The sequence below is a fragment of the Ambystoma mexicanum genome, chromosome 11 (assembly GCF_040938575.1).
Source record: "Ambystoma mexicanum isolate Mex_15411 chromosome 11, UKY_AmexF1_1, whole genome shotgun sequence".
Lineage (NCBI taxonomy): Eukaryota > Metazoa > Chordata > Amphibia > Caudata > Ambystomatidae > Ambystoma > Ambystoma mexicanum.
The window spans coordinates 1,326,899,762-1,326,917,281 of NC_090934.1; the positions used below are offsets into that span (position 1 = coordinate 1,326,899,762).

At 45.0% G+C, this 17,520-nt stretch overlaps 1 protein-coding gene across 3 annotated transcripts in view; it reads right to left on the bottom strand.

The window, feature by feature from the left end:
* The window catches only part of MYO5C (myosin VC), a 1,282,854-nt gene that overhangs the window by 601,819 nt on the left and 663,515 nt on the right, over nt 1–17,520 (bottom strand). For all 3 annotated transcript variants that reach the window (XM_069624842.1, XM_069624843.1, XM_069624844.1), the window contains one exon: nt 12,911–13,057. In XM_069624842.1, the coding sequence (XP_069480943.1) occupies nt 12,911–13,057 (147 nt within the window). The remainder of the gene's footprint in view (nt 1–12,910; nt 13,058–17,520) is intronic.

Here is a 17,520-nt window from a genome sequence, read left to right on the forward strand (position 1 = left end):
ATAGGGAGAGTATACATTGTGCATAATATAAACATATAACATAATATATACAGGAAATATGCAGTAGGAAGATAGAGAGTATTTAGTTATGTACATAGTACGACTGTAGGACAGTAGTTATATTAGTGTAGGGCGGGACTATCGGTCATTTTCTTTGATCCAGTTGATACAGTTGGATCTGAAGAGGGCGTAGGATTGGGTAGATCTCAGGCCGGGCGGGAGGGAGTTCCAAAGCTGGGCAGCTTTGACCGGGAAGCTATTTCCTCCGGCCGTACTTAGTTTGAATGGGGGGATCACTAACTGGTTAGAGTATGCTTCTCTAGTGGGTCTAGTGGAGATTTTTCTGTTGAATCTGGCGGCTAGGTATTTGGGTGCTAGATGGTTGATACTTTTGAAAGTTAGAGAAGCTGTCTTGAGTTTGATTTTGTCCACTGTGGAGAGCCAGTTGGATTGTCTTCTAGCTTCTGAAATATGCTCCCTTCTTGGAATTCCTAAGGCTGCTCTAAGAGCATTGTTCTGTAGTGTTTGAATTTTTTGCAACGTATGTTTATTGGCTCCTAAGTATAGTGCGTTGCAATAGTCCAATTTCGACAGCACTAATGCTCGAGCAAGGGTTAGGCAGTTGGCAGTGGATAGGTATGGTTTTGCGGCTCTAATCAGCTTGCAGGTATATGCGGTGCTGGATGCCATTGCGTTCACCTGTTTGGTTAGGGAGAGGTGGGAATCAAGGTAAAACCCTAATGTTTTTACTTCTTTTGCCACCTTGATAATATTGCCGTCTATGATGAAGGAGGAGTATTCTTCTTTTAATCTATTGATGTTTTGTTTGTTCCCCAGTATGATAAGTTCCGTTTTGTCATCATTCAGGCATAGCCCGTGGGTGGCCATCCATGCCTGAATGATGAGATAAATCTTGTTCACCAAGGCCAAATCTTGTTCATAATCCCCTGAAAGTGGTATGAGAATCTGAGTGTCATCCGCATAGTTAGTGTAGGTAACACCCAGATCATCTAGATCATCGAACAATGGCTTCGTGAAGATGTTGTACATAGTGGGGGAGACACAAGAACCTTGTGGGACTCCACATGTGATGGATACAGGGTCGGCAGCAGCAGAAGTAGAGAAGACTCTCATAGTTCTACCGGTTAGGAATGATTTGATCCATGCGATGGCATGTGTGGAGAAATGGGCAGCTGTTTCTAGGTGGGTGCAGAGCACATCATGATCCACCAGGTCGAAGGCTGCAGAGAGGTCCAGTAAGAGGAGTAGGGCCATCTTTCCAGAGTCTCTCAGCTCATCAACCTGAGTTTTAAGATCGATGAGCGCGGTTTCAGTTCCGTGCTGGGGTCTGAAGCCTGATTGTCTTGTGCCTAAAAGGTGGTGCAGCTCCAGATGTTTTTGGATCTGTAGGTAGGCTACCCTGTCTAGGATTTTTAATAGGAAGGGTACCGTTGTGATAGGCCTGTAGTTAGTCGGGATGGATGGGTCCAGTGTTTGTTTTTTTAGGAGGGGGAGGACCCAGGATTGCTTGAGGTTATCTGGTATTGTGCCTGAAGCAAAGGAGGCATTAATAAGCTTAGAAATGAATGGGGAGAGGTCTCTGGCCGCTTCCTTTATTAGTTGGGCTGGGCATAGGTCGCCTCGGCAATTGGATGGCTTGAGTGAGAGTATTATCTTTTCAGTCTCGAGTATAGTTACTTTCGAGAAGTTAAATTTATAGTCTAGTTTAGTGCTGGTTGGAGGTTTGCCTCTTGGGTTAGTTGAGGGTGGGATATTCTGTTTCTTTATCTCAATTTTTGTTTGGAGTGTGGCAATTTTGTCATTTAGCGCTTGTTGGATGTTCGAGCACCATATTTTATTTTTGTCGCAATTATCTTGGACAGGAATGGGGTTTTCTAATTCCTTTAGTATAAGGAATAGTTCTTTCGTTCCAGATTTGGCCTGCAGTATTCTGTTGTTGAAGTTTTCTCTTTTTGCTTTCTTTATTTCATTTTTGTAGATCTTAGAGGCATTGATGAGTGTAATTTTGTTTGTCTCTGTTGGGGTTAGTCGCCAAGCAGATTCGCATTTACGTTTTTCAAGTCTTAGAGATTTAAGGTGAGGAGTAAACCAGGTGTTTAGGTGAGCTCTAGGCTTGCTCTTTCTCAGTTTCAGTGGGGCAATAGTATCTAGAGCTGTAGCCATAGAAGAGTTGAATTCATTTACTAGTGATGAGGTGTCCAATGAGTCAGGTTGAGAGTTTAATCTAGGGAGGATGAGTGGTAGCAGTTTTTCTGTAGTTATAAGTTTTTTGTTTCTAGTTGGCAAGGGGGGAGCCAGAGCATTTTCAATAGGTAGGGCCAAGTTAACATTTAGGAGGAAAGTTATCAGTGCATGATCAGTCCAGATTTGTGGGGTGATATCGACAATCGTTGTATTGCAGTTATAGTCAGCAACCCAGTCAAGTATACGGCCTTTTTCGTGTGTGGGTTGTAGGATTTTTTGGGAGAAGCCTAGTTCTGAGATGACATTAGTGATATTAGTTGCTTGCAGGTCTTTAGGGTCATTGTAGCCTAGGTTTAGGTCTCCCAGAAGGATAGCTTGGGATGAAGTTTTTAGGTTGTTTGAGAGGATTGTGGAAATGTCCTCCTCGAACGTGCCAATAGGGCCAGGTGGTCTATAGATAAGGTGAATAGTAATAGTTTGAGAGGGAGATGCGAGGAGTTTAGCAGTTAATGATTCGCAGGAGTTAGTTGTTGAACTTGAGTCAATTTTTAGGGTGAGATTATTTTTAGCAATAATAGCTAGGCCACCTCCTCGAGAGTTGACTCTGTCTTCTCTAAGTATGGTGTAATTATGGGGTAAGGCAAGCATTAGGGCAGGTCCTGCAGCTTTGTGCAGCCAAGTTTCTGTTATGGCGAAGATGTCATAGTCTCCTATTTGAATGAGATCCGCAATTTCAGTAGCGTGTGCTATTAGTGACCTGGCATTAATAAGGGCGCACTTCAGTTGGATGTTCGGCTTTACTGTGGCCTGGGTAGCATTACTTTTCTTTTTTGGTATGCTATTGTTGGTGTTGGGCTGCTTATTTAGGCGGTTGTTGCGATGGAGGTCAATTTTTACAGGGGGAGTGTTTCGGATGTTAGCGTTACTTCTATTGCAGGAGGTATTGAGTCTGGCTAATGGTTCGTAAATTTTAGGTAGTCTCGAGCGTAGTTTTGCGTTTCTATTTGCGATGTCACAGGGAAGGTGTGTTAGTGATTGGTGGGTAATAAGTGAGTGTGAAAGTTGATGGCTGGGCTCTAGGGAGGGAGTTAAGAGTCCTTCATCTACAGGCGGTATGCCCTGTAGTGTGGGCCTCGGATAGTGGTTTACTTTAGGCATTGTGGTCCAAAGGGCTGACAGGTAAATAAAAGTTAGTATCATTGTGGCCTGGTTTTAGGCTGTTGGTTTGCAAGAGTCAGGTATCTCTAGGCTAGATGGAGCAATCATATGTAGGCTAAATACAGTCAGGGACAGGCAATGTAGTCTGGGGCGACCATAGGGCACAGCACAGTTCAAAAGTAGTCTGGGGCTACTAAAACTTGTGTTTTTGGGACTACTTTGTTTCCAATGCCAGCCAACATGGAGGCACTCACATAGCTTGGTTCCGTTGGAACCAAGCTATGCGGTATAGTGTTTTGGGTTTGGTAGCCTAGGAACTACTTTACCTGGACTACTTTTCTGAAGCTATTTAAACTACACCCGACTTGAATGACACGCTTCACGTTACTTTGCAATCCTGCAATGTGACGCTCATCGTGTTCAGCTGTACCTGCGAACCTCGGAAGAACAGCATCTGAAAAACAAAAGGACATTGTTAATAGCAGCAGCTTACCTGTAATTCCATCGCTAGCTGCCTTCAGCTCCTGCAAACTGCATCCAAGGATCAGCGAGCCTCCCGGACTGACGGATCTGCAAAAAAGGGAGAAACAGGACATTAGACATTTTACAATCGTGCCGGAAGCTTACCTCACGAGTCGCCCATCGACCAGCATCGCTTTGGGACTTCTTGCTCCGGGTGAGCACCGCAATCGACGGGAACAAAAAGGCAACAGGTTAGCAAAGACAAGGCATCATAGCGCTGAGCATAGCGCCTACTTACCGCATCAAGGTGCTCTCGATGCACCATTATTTACCGGCGAGGCCCAACTCAGCCAAAGTTCCACAGTGAACATCCGCGCACCTAAGGAAAGAGAAAAGACATTATTTAAACCAAAGAAAGGCATACAAGCATAACAGTAATAAGACCTACCTGAAAGACTCAAAAGGGCTGGCATCAGTGAAGTAACTAGATCGCACTCGCCCACAAAGGACAACGCGCCCCTGCCAAGAAGGCAGGACGGAGAGCACGCCAAAACCCATAACAAGGTGATGAAAGGTCCGGGGGGGGGGCTGCAGGCATAAGGGGTGTTGGGAGGCCCTTACCCCAGTTGCCCAGTCTTGAACATTGCCCACCTGTATTCCAGCCAGAACTTCTCCGCTGATGATACCCGGGAGCCGCTGAGAAGGATACCAGAGTCCCCACAGCTCGGTGGCGCCCCCGTGGATACCAGGTGAGCGTAACAGGGGGTCTCCAGTGAGCCAGAAGTTGCAGACGTAGTAGAAGAAGTTGGGGAAGCAGTGCAACCCGCAAAACCAGTGTCTATGAAGTGGGTGAGTGATGCATGGAATTCTAGTATACTGTGCAACCCTTGCCCCTATCTTTAGCCAGCTCCTAAGTGACTCACGTATTATTCTATGCGAGTGAAAGCTGTTTGTTGAATGCCTAAGTCTGATGAACAATGAAATTATAGCACTTGTGTATCCCGTGAAAGATCTAATACGCGAGAAGCTAATGCCATTGAACACCATTGTTGCAATGTTTAAAGACTGTTATTGTATAACAGAGTGGTCGCGTGTCCTTAATAAAAAAAGGGAATGCTTTTCGTAACCATTACCGTATACCTAACCTTAATAATATCCGAGTTACAAATTATAAAAGGCTCAGAACTACATCAAAATGAGGGCAACCAGACGTGGACTCCCTGCTCACTGTGCTTAGAGAGGCTCAGCTTCACCTCACTGATGATGCCCAACAAGGCTGAAACACGTGTATGGGGTTGCTGATGGTACTCTTGTTCAGAGAGGAATTGCCATAGCATTTCGGTACTGGACTGCCCTTGTGGGCGGGACAAAGACTGATATGCAAATGATATTTCCCATCTGTGAAGGTACAGTGAGCAAAAAGCAATGGCTGCGAACTCTCAATGTGGTTAATAACCACTGAACAGGTTATCATGCCTTGTTCTTTCGAGAGAGGGGCGCCTGCTACCTTTTTTGTAATTTTGAAAGGAACTTGGGGTTGGTCACCCTAGGTTACCTGGGGGCAACCAGACGTGGACTCCCTGCTCACTGTGCTTAGAGAGGCTCAGCTTCACCTCACTGATGATGCCCAACAAGGCTGAAACACGTGTATGGGGTTGCTGATGGTACTCTTGTTCAGAGAGGAATTGCCATAGCATTTCGGTGCTGGACTGCCCTTGTGGGCGGGACAAAGACTGATATGCAAATGATATTTCCCATCTGTGAAGGTACAGTGAGCAACAAGCAATGGCTGCAAACTCTCAATGTGGTTAATAACCACTGAACAGGTTATCATGCCTTGTTCTTTCGAGAGAGGGGTGCCTGCTACCTTTTTTGTAATTACATCAAAATGAGGTTGCATGTGCCGAATTGTAATTCCCCAAAAAGTTTGAACTTTATCCTGAGCTGTTACGTGGGAATACAATTCTCTCTTTATCTTTAAAACCTAAAATCTACTTTAAAGAGAGGATGCGTGTGCCCAATTGTGTTTTCATCTGAAAGTCTGAATCTGAAACTGTATCTAGAATAGACATTCTCTTCATTTCTATAAAGTGAAGAGTTTAAACTATTGAAAAGAACAATCATTACCCAAGCCAAGGGGCAAACCCTGTTGATAGTGAAACCTGCCTTTGTTAATGTTAAAGAGTCATCCTGCTACACTGTGACGCTGTTAACAACCAAGTGGCTTAAAAGACACGTGTGCAAATATGACCTGAAGCTGAGAGAGTGGTACCAAGGCTTCTGGGTAATTACTTGGTCTGATAACTGGCAGAAAGGTGTGAGTAAACTGGGGGAAGGGGAACTACTAGCTTGTAAAGAAACCTTTTGAAGTAGATATAACCTGCAACGCTAAATACTGCGGAAGCCAGAGTATGGTGGACAGAAGAAGGTTATTATTTTGGCAAGAAGATAGAAGAGGCAAAGAGGCTGCCCCTTTTAAGATAGTCACTAAAGGAAGAGTGCCTTGCCTACCCGAAGAGGTTGAAGTATCTTGTTAAAACCTTTCCCAACAATTGACCTACGGTAGTAATACTGAAATCATAGCAGTATATTAAGCTGTCAACAGATCTAACCTTGAAGTAGTCTTAACAAGTAAAGTACTGTGGGGCGAAGGTGACTGTTCTCATAGTACCACCAGTATAATTGTGGTTGTGGATGTTGAAGCAGTAACAGCAGGAAAGCATCCTGGCAGATATACCAATGTAGATATTGGGCTTCATTATTTGAGTTTGCCGGTCCGGAAACAAGGGTGCCGGTAAGCTCACTGGCACAAAGGTTTCCAGATAGGCAAACTCTGAATCTGCCTGCCATGGACGCTGTGCGTGACAGGTCTGAGCCTGTCGGGTGCAGCTGCCATGGTAGGCAGACCTGTCAAGGAAGCACCAGCACCACTACCAACGGTGCCGGTGCTTCCGTGTCCCCACTCCCAGAGTCCTGTGGGACTTTAGGGGAATGGGGACTTACAATTTACCAGCTCCTGACTTCATGGGCCGCTAGACTCGTAATGAACCGGTGGCACTGGGAAGTCAGGCGCCAGTAAATTATTACGAGTCCGGCGGCAAACAAAGTCGAACTGTTGATCAAGAACTGTATGTTGTTAACAGTAGGAACATTATACTTTCTTTTTGAACTGTGGCACATTACCTGAAGAAGAGATATTTTATCATAACCAGGATTACCAGTGGTGCTAGTTCTTTTCCAGAAGCTAGAAGGGGATCATTCATCCAGGAACAACGATTTGTCACCAGTGGATTTTTGCTTCATGAACTTTTTCTTTAACTTTGAACTTTCAGGAGCTGGCTCAAAACCTTCCTTTTTTGTGCTGAACATTTTGGAGTTAACTTTGAATCCTGGGGAAGGGAACTTACCCAGGACAGGAGAAGAACATTCAGACATTGGGCCTCATTACAAGTTTGCCGGTCCGGAAATAACGGTACCGGTAAGCTTGCCGGTACTGTTGTTTCCGGACCGGCAAACTACAAGTTCTGCGAGCGGGCGCCTTTCAGCCCACCAGGTCTGACCTGGCAGGCGGAACGGCACCCGCTCACAGACCTTGGCGGATGCACCGGCACCGGTGCATCCGGCCTCCCCATTCCCATTGAGTCCAATGAGAGTCAAATGGGAACAGGGAGTAATATTTTCCGGTGCCCGGGAAAAGGCAATTACCGGGTCTGCCGGGGCTGTAATGCCCCGGTAATTGCCCATTCCCGGGCACCGGAAAATTCATGACTCCCGCGCCAACCTTGTAACAACCCCCATTGTGTTGATTTTGTTTATTATATTGCGTTAAATCATTTCCTTTGTATGTTTGTTGTTTAATGTGAGGGACAGTTTTCTCATGCTAAAGAATGTTCCCATAGCCTTTAGACTAGGTAGGGAATTCCTCTGTAGAGTAGGGCAAGCAAGGTATTTTCTATATATAATTTCTTTAATAAAATGGCATATTTTGAGAAATCTACATGCAGTTCTCCACTCCACATTACTGACCCCTCACAATGTACTCATTCTACCTGTGTAGCAACAGATGAGCACAATCTCGGTCCTATCCCTCTCTCCCTCATTAACAAACCCTGGCCACTTTCCTTACAGAGCCATATGAGCGCCTGGAGACAATGAAAATGGTGGCGGTGCATGGTATAAATAAACATAACATAAAATAACAGAGTGCTATGTAGGCTGTTGTCTTTGATGGAGAGCTTGAGGTCCTTATGCCAATCTGCAATTTGATGTGCTTGGTAGTGCACTTCAAATTAAGCTTGTCATTGTTCAGTATCTTGGTGAATTTTGAGAGTTCACAGCAGTGAATGCTTAATTTTGTAATGTTCATATATCCACCTTATCCCACCACCCCATTGTGAGGATAGCATAGGTGGCCGGAAATTTGCTGCTCATGGAAATACTTCTGAGCTGCAAATACCTACCCTCCCCAAAGGCAAGATTTGAGCTTTTTGAGAATTATAGCTGGATGTTGAAGCATAATCAGCAGTTTCCTTTTGAGATAGTGTTCAACTACTTTCATGCCACTGATTTGTTGAAATACTGCTGTAGAGTAAGAGATAGGACGCAGACAACTGGACATTGTTCAAACTTTCAAAATAAAAGCCCTCACCTAGTCCTATTGCTATGGTGGAAGTTCCCTAGTCTAATGAAATAACAAAAAGGTTCTTGTCAGGGCGTCATACAAAACTCAACTTTGTCTTTTGGACAAACATATGCTATCTTTCTAACTGACCCCACAACTAATAAAGGAAAAACAAAACTTAGCCCAGAGAAGAGTTCTTACTCCTCTCTGCTCGGGTTATTCGTCCCGGGAGGATAGCTCAGCGTCAACATGCTCGCCTTGGAAACAAGACGACACGAAGCAACACAGGTTTGGTCCCCGCTTAGAAACCTATGGGTATTAACCAACGTTGCCTTGCATAGAAATAGAGAAAGGACAAAGTAGCAACGTTGCATTGCGAAGGAACAAGAAGCAGACTACTGGTATTTCTGTTTCCAAAGAAACCCAAGCCCATCAGTTGCGCATGTGCAGTTTGAAAAAGAAAGTCAATAGAGTTGCCCTCTTCTTCGTTGCAAGATTGATTCTGAGTGAAAAGAAGAACCGTGTTTGAAAACAATCTCAAGCAGCTGAGAGTAGTGTAAATGTTATATAGGAAATCCGGAAATGATCAGCTTTGCAGTATGAAGATAAAAGAAAAAGTCTATTTAGGTGTACAGAAGTTAAGACTTTAATTTTCATAAAAGTAAATGAAGTAGAATAGTTTAGGGACAGTTAGCATAGGGGTTAGTAAAAGCGAGACAACTTGAAATCTAGTTAATTGTTTTCAAGGGTGGATTCATCATTCATCCCTAAGCAACAGCCTCTCAGCAAGTAGTAGAGGCAAGACAGGTAAAGGAGATGTATTTGAAGAAGGAAACAGAAAATATAAGTAAAGTGACTGATCTAAGTGAAAACTAATTCTGTGTTATTATTTTCCCCTCTGCAGATTCCTATTCCAAGAGGCCAGGAATACAGAGTGTCTGTCAGTTGTTTTTTATCCATACCCCTTTCCCTTCCCAGGGATTGCCGACTCAAGTTGTAGCAATAAGGGTTGAGATGGGAACGTCCGGAGAGGGTCTGTGTGATCAGCAGCTCCTGCAGATTTGGCCAAGCTACGGAGCGTGCGAGCAGCGTTTACTGACTGGAAGGAGAGTACAGCGGCTGAGGCGCAGAGAGCACGGGGCATAAATTCAGGAGAATGTGACCTTGGAGGCGCACTAGCACGGTGACAGTCCAATAGAAGGAGACTATGTGATAGTGCAGGAGGGCAGTGACAGGGAGCCTGGAGAGATATTTGCAAAACAATGAGGAAGATAAGTTTAAAGTGAAGAAGCTTTCTGGGCTGTGCAAGTAGGGCAAAGTCTGCACTTGGAAGTTTGAAATAGGCAATTTATTTGTAAAATAACATTCAGTCATTTACCGGGTACGTGCCTGTAGATAAACAAAGGAAAGAAGTGAGTTGTAAATAAAGCTGAGAAAAATTACTCTTAAGAGTCATAAGAGTAGTTATTAGTGGAAAGAATATCTATATTTTAGTTGATTCAAAGACAAAGAGAAGATTCAAGAAAGTGGAGAATTAGACCCAAATATGTCAAGCTATCTTCAGATTAGGAAAAAATAAGAAGGTAAGAAGTTAACCAGGATTTAAAAGAGAACCTGCAGTCGCAGAATCTTGACATCCCTCTGGGCATCTAGCAGAGGGAATACAGATATTGAATACATTGCTTAGAAGACAGGAGTGAGTTGGGCCCAATTAGGAGGCTGATTCTTACCCTGGTCTTTCTCATCCTTGCAGATCTCTGTCAGAGTAGAAGAAGAGGAATCTGAGTGTTTATTTTATCCATTCCCCCTTTCCCTCAGGGTTGTACCGGACGCAGCTGTCTAAACCTAGTTGAGAGTGAGACGCCCTTGTGGGTCTGAGGCGTTCAACAGCTCCTGCTGAAGTTTAAAGGCAGGGCCTGACACTGCGTCAGTCGTGGTTCAGTCTCTTTCTTCCAGAGTCCGGGGAGCTTGGGGTTCCAATGCTCCTGGGCACTGCAGCGTTCTATAGGCTCTCCGCCAACCACGTATGCGTCATGGTCCTGCCTCTACGGTGCATCAGCTCCATGCTGTAGAGGCGCCTTCTGCTCTCCATTACCTCTCTCTGGCTGGTCCATTACCACAGGTGGACTGGTTCCGCGTTGGTTCCTCGACACTGGTTAAGGGTCTTGTCCCTTATATGCTCCTCCCTGCAATGAGACATCACTGGTTCTGGAATTCTAGTTTTAAGAAGGTGTCAACAGCCAAGAGAGCATATTTAAAGGTTCCTTTTTAGTAGAATGTCATCAGTTCCCATGTATGCAACAATCATTTGGGACCTTGGTCTTAAGGGAGGTGTTATAGATGTACCCCCTTGGGAGATGTTGTCCCCTAAGGAGGAGTTCACCCAGTGAGATCCTGCTTGCCAAATCCCCTAGAAGGTGTGTTGCACAGTGGGCTCACTTCCCTAGTCTCACGAAGGTGGCTCCTACTTGGGGAGAAGTGACTAGTTACCTGGATTCGACACAATCCATAGCCACCGCAGTACTCTTGCTTTCATTGTATGCCCTCAGTCCTTGGGAGAAGGTCCTTGGTCTCTTCCACAGAGCAGTGACCTGTGACTAATTGAAAGAGATCGGTATCTGTGGATTTTAATAGGCATTCAAAAAGAATCCCAATACAAGTAACAATTGGGTCTGCCTGGTGGGTTGATGGCAGTCTGTCAGGTCTCGCAGGTCCCCGTGGTGGTACATTGGGTTGGGGGATGTTTTCCAGCTGAAGTCTAAGATGGGTTTAGTTTTATTTTGGCAGTAATCACCATTTTATCCTATATGTGTTTCTGGGGGGAGATCTTAATTGGTGTCTGTTTGGTTTGTTAGTTAAAAAGGTGAACCTTGACTTTCTATTGCAGGAGGAGGACCTGTTCCCAATCCAAGATGGAGGGAAGTCACCTGAAGACTGACTGGAGAAATGATTAGGAAGATTGGAATGCAATCCACATTCAAAATTGCCTTTCATCTAAAAATGTTATTGCAGCAGGCCTTGTTTCTCTGGTATTCACTGGTTTCCCCATTCTACGGGGCTACGACCTGAGACATGGTTAAGGAATAAAGAAGTTCTTCTATAGATGAGAACCTGGCATGGGACATCAGAAACTTGATGGTGGGGCACAGCGAACCTAGTGCATAAACAATCTTACTTGTAAGCTTTGTCCAATCATCATTATCTATGTGGGGTATATAAATAACTGTTGTGGAGTTCAGAGGCAATATGATACCGCTAAAAATGTATTTATTGAATCGAGTGCAGCATCACACTTCTAAAGGCCTTTCCGGTTCCAACAGCAGATGTGGTGTGCAACTCACTGCGTGAATAAACGGCGTTCCCGCTACAACACGTGTCTCCGAGCCCTGGGTGGGTGGAGCCTGGGTTGCCACTCCGACAAGCCCCGAGGCCTGATAACAATGTTGATGATCTGGCTGCTGTGACGAGTCATGGGCTCAGGCTAGGCGGCAGTGATTTCGGACGTGTTTGCAGGGGGCAGAATAACATTGCGACACACTCGCCGGCTACGAAGCCGACGCAAGCACAATGGTGAGGCTTACACTGTTTGGCCCAACAAGCAGAGGTTGCGGCTCCCCTAGGGAGCGCATGTGCGCCTCTCCTGAGAATATTTGAAGCATCCATGGATGCATTATTCTCCAAAATAAGACAAAGAAAGATAACGTTTTTCTCTCTTTCTTCCTCTGCCTGTGTGTGGACATTTCTCTCTGGTGGCAGGGAGGAGTGCATTATTTCCTGTTTTGAACTTTTCGATTACATTAAGCCCCCCTGCATGCGTTGGTAATCCAGAACTTTTTCAGTTTTGGCTGTGGTGGAGTCAGCCAACAAAGTGGTGGCTCACTGTATGGTGGCATGCCTGCCCCCATGTGCCTAGAAGCAGACTGCACATGATACTGGATTGCAACGGTCTGGGTGGCGGTGCTTGTGCACTCAGAAGATTTCCTGCCAATAAAGTCGACATCATGAATGGGTGTCAAGGAAATGCCCCCGCAGCTGATGCGGCTACCCCAGTGGGTGTACATATGCCCCATCAACACGGGTCCCTTGCACTGATGCTGGAGTTTGACGTTTCCGGTGCACCATGGAGCCTTGGCCCGAGATGGAACCCGTGGATAGAACGCTTGGAAATGTACTTCAAAGCCACAGGGGAGGTGAATGATGAAGCAAAAGTGTCGACCCTGATTTAAGCAGCAGGCCCAGCAGTTCATAAAATCTTCAATACTTTGAAACCAACAAATGACTCTTACGCACAGCGAAAATTTTCTGAGGGGCTACAGCATGCCACTCGCCAACTTAGACTACGAAAGATATGCCATGTAAAAGGATGGTGAGGCAATGGACACGGTTCATGGATTGTTGCGCATGGCTCTTGATTGATATACAACAGGAAGAAAGAAAACTTTCCAAATAGTTATTGTTCTGTACCTGCTCTTCCAGTTTCTTCTGCAGTCGCTGTACTCGGTAAGAAAGTTGTATATTCACCACAAACCGCCGAATACTCTGGAACCTGCGTCTTGCCAGCCAAGCACGGGCATACTTTTGAAGTATTAAGGCCTTATGCTCTTCCCGCATCTTTAAAATAGGATAAACAACAACAAACATCAGGATAAAGCTACATATTTTCCTGCCTGGGTCCAAAGACCAGGGTTTTTTGCGATTGTGCATTACAGTATGACACTTTTGCAGAAACATTGAATCTGCAATTTGTAAAACAAATACGTTTCTTTAAAGGTTAAACGAAATGCTGCAAAGTGCATTTTCTCAATTCTTTTTTGCACAAGGTTAAAGTTTAAATAATATGAGGAAGGCCGTGTGTGGGCTTCAACAGATTGGACATGATTTTGGACTTCCAGTGAAGAATCTTACAGTGGTTAATGTTGAGTTGATTACTCTTAACAACACAGGTGGTAATGTGAAAGGTAAAGTAGCACACAGTAGACTTCCGTTCTGGCCCCAGAAAAAGGTAAATTATTTAATCAATACTTAATTTCAACCAATAATAGGTCATAAAAGTCATAAAAATTACACAAAAAAGAAACAATAAAAATACAACAGTGGGATAAAAACATGGATAAAATATAAATATACACTGTAATAAAAACGGTGCAATTAGAAGAATACAATAGCCCATTAGGCACACAGTACTCATAAAATGGTTCCTGTTGCAGTTAGGTGCTTGAGACACTTCCTTGATGCCAGCAACAAAAAAATGCCCCATGCCATATAGCACACTACGATCGGCAGAAAAACAGAAATGCAGCACCAATTTTGTCTTACTAAAATTAGAAAGCATAACTAAGGATAGCAAATATTTCCTCCTAGCGTACTTATATCCTGGGCAACAAAGAACAAAATGCTCCATAATTTCGACTTCGTCGGGGAAAAATGGGCAAGTGACCGAATAAGACGCATTCCAGAAATGCTTAAAAGTGGCCAAAGGCAATACGCCAATGCGCGCCTTCATGTACAAAGCCCTCATTAGTTTAGATGGCATATTGCCGAGATAACATTCAAACCCATGGTTTGATTTCCTGGCCAAATAAGGCGCAGAGTTGGTTGAATGCACAAGATTTACTGTGGTGTCTCTCTTCCATCTGTCCCTTAGGGCCTTCCTCAATAATACTTTGAAGTTCCCCAGGAAAGAATTGGGCTGCGACCAGCACCCTTCCTTCACCACCGCGAACAGCTAGTATGGCCCGGAACCAAGTCAGGCTTGGGCCACCTCAGCAAGTTAAGTTTACTACTTGACCACAATTTAGCCCAGAGGGACACTGGCCTTATCTGAGAAATGAACCCGATGGTGAGAAATGAACCCGATGCTCTGCAAGCCCAAGTCCCAGAGTACTGGGACATCTGGCGCGTTCACGAGAAGCCCAAAACTGATTTGAGGAATTTCTGTTCCACAGCCCGAAGGCCTTCTAGGTTGAAAATACCCCACAACTCGGCTCATACAGAGCTGAATGCCCTGCCTGACTCTTATACATTTGCAAGGTTACACTAATTGGACCTACCCCATGAGCCTGTGTATATTTAGATAAGACTGCACAGTTCCTGGCCAACTTTAGATCTTTTAACCTGGTCCGTCCAGGCACAATTGGCCATCAGGCAAACCCCCAAAATAGTCGAAACTTGCGACCTGTTCACTGGGGCTGCCACTCAGAGCCACTTTCATGCGGGGGTACTTTGAAAAACCCCATGGACTACGTTTTCTATAAATTAATTTCAAGTCCATTATCCACAGAAAATGCCTCGAAAATGGCAAATTACTTCCGTTATCCACTTGGGGTCAGAGAAAGCAGCACTGAATCATCTGCAAATAAAAGGATGGGGATTCTCTCAAGTACCAAAGATGGTGCATCTGTCTGTTCAGCCAATAGCAGATCAATCACTCTATTAATAAAAAGACTAAACAAAATCGGGGCAAGAACACATCCCTGCCTAACACCGGCCCTGATTTTTACTCTAGAAAAAACTTGACCACCCGATGAGTACCTAATAACTACTCCATTGTTGTTATACAATGACGGGTTTGCACCCAAAATGCCCAAAGACATGCCCAAGTTTGACAACATGTCCCACAGGCTCGCCCTCTGTACGCTGTCAAAAGCGGCCTTCAAATCCATGAAGATTGCATAGATCTACATAGATTTTAACAGCATACTTCTGCGGTATCAGGGAGAGCCACAGGTCCTGGTCGACCGTGCTGACACCATGCTGGAAACCAGCCTGGAGGTGGATGCACTGCCTCCAACTCCTGGCACCAAGCCACCAGGTGGCCCAGCGATGCTTTTGCAAACACCTTCCCCCATGCATCGAGGAAGGAAATGGGGCGATAGTTATGTGATAAACCTACAAATAGAGAGAGATGGGTGTGCAGGTTTTTAACGCATATCAGATTTTACACAATTCGGAGAAGAGCGTCCCACAGCTCTAGAAAGATCAATTTTCTATTTCGTCTGGTAATACATGGAACTCAATTGTATTGCCATAGTATTTGTTTATAGTCAAGGATCTCAAAGACCCATTTCCTCTTAAGGAAAGGAATTACTGGCAATTAAATGAATTTTCTTTCTTTACAGTATGTGAGTTTGTTTCCATGTAAGACAGCTAGATTAATTAATGGAGCTAAAGTGAAATATCTTTTAATTGTATAAATATGGACTTGGTTTGCATGAGAGCTGGGGGGGTTAAAACATCTTGCTGGCTAGTTGTTTTCTACTGAGCTTACTTTTACACCACCATTGTACCCAGTGCAAGCAGATGTGTGTTTATTGCACACACATGTAGCATTCTAATGGCCTCACTGAAATACGGGATGCCTCTATGCGCTAGGCTATGTCTTGCAGGCTCTGGTACAACCTGGTTTGAAGTTGTTCTTCACTATTAACAATCCTCACCACACACTTGTGAAATTGTGCACACAAACACACACACACATTTGTTTTACATTACACAAACATCCCATAATTAACATTGGTTGGTCACGTAAACACTTTTGTGTTGCCATGCACCAGTAATTCTTGAAGCCTTAAAGTGTTAGGCCCTCATTACGAGTTTGGCAGTAGCCATGGAGCTGTAAGCTCCATGGCTGCCACCAAACCGGGCTCGTTTACCGGGTTCCTGCAATGAGGAATAACCGGGTCATTCCAACATTGGAGGACCCGGTAATTCCTCCTTGCAGGAACCATTCCCCATTCCCATTTCAGCCCCCATAGGGTTCAATGGGAATGGGGAGGGAGGTAACAACGGGCACATTACAGGTGTTCCGTTGTTACCTCCTTCTTCCTCTCGCGGGACCCGGAAAGCACGCCTGGTTTTACCAGGCGTGCGATCCGGGTCCCGCGATGGAAAGCTTGTAATCGGCCCTGACAGAATGAAGGGGGCCGGTCCCATACCCACCCCCTTCATTCTGTCAGCGCCAGCCTTATAATGAGGCCCTTAGTGCTTTAAGAACACTCAGTTACCCCAGTTTATAAAATTGTTAAACCGTGCAAAATGTTCTTTAACTAGCTGTCTCCTTGGGCCACCTTATATACACAACTATTATTGTTGTGACTGTCCGCAGAAGTATAAGCCTCTGTTTTAGGCACTTGCCAATGGCATTACAGGTTATGTTGTGGCAGTAGCTGATGGTATGGGGGACACTGCATAGATAATGATGCTGTTTATTAATTTATTAAGGGTGTTTTATAAAGCGCCGTAATTGCAGCCAACCAGCTACCCCAACGAGATTATGTACAAAAAACATGCATGCATGGTAAAAATAGGCAGGAATGCGAAGCAGGCAAGGAAAAGATAAAAGAAAATAAATGAGTGAAGAACTATCAAAGATAGTGCATAAGAGTGACCGAAAGATGACAGGGAAGGTGCGTGACAGAGTACTGAGCCAAGGTAAGTAGGAGGGGGAGGAGGAGTAAGTCAGAGGGGGAAGAGAAAGTCATATTCAAGTAAACTCAGTTAAACTGCAACACCTAGAGCCTCATTACGACCTTGGTGCTAGCCATGCCGCTATTGGCGGCATGGCTGCCGCCGAAATCGCGTCAGTGTCCGGGTTCCCAGAATGAGGAATTACCGGGCCATTCCAAGTTCGGAGGACCCGGTAATTCCTCCTTCTAGGAACCCGGACCCGGACCTTCCCCATTCCCATTTCAGCCCCCATAGGGCTGAATTGGAATGGGCGAGAGAGCAAACAACGGGCTGATTACGAGCGGCCCCTTGTTTGCTCCCTCCTCCCCTCGCGGGACCCGCTCTGCACGTCTGGTGAAATCAGACGTGCAGACCGGGTCCCGCGAGGGGACCTCGTAATCAGGCGGGATGGGGTTGATGGTGCCGGCACCTTTACCGGCACAGTTAACCCCGTCCCGCCTGGGTTATAATGAGGCCCCTGAGTGTGACCAGTTTGGATGTACTCATTCACTGCAATGCCAAGTCACTTAGTCATATTCTTCTTTGAAATCTGCAGTCTTCCACATTTTCTGGAGGACAGAACATTTAATTGGTCTCTCAAGAGTCCAATTAAATTATTCCAAAGTTTT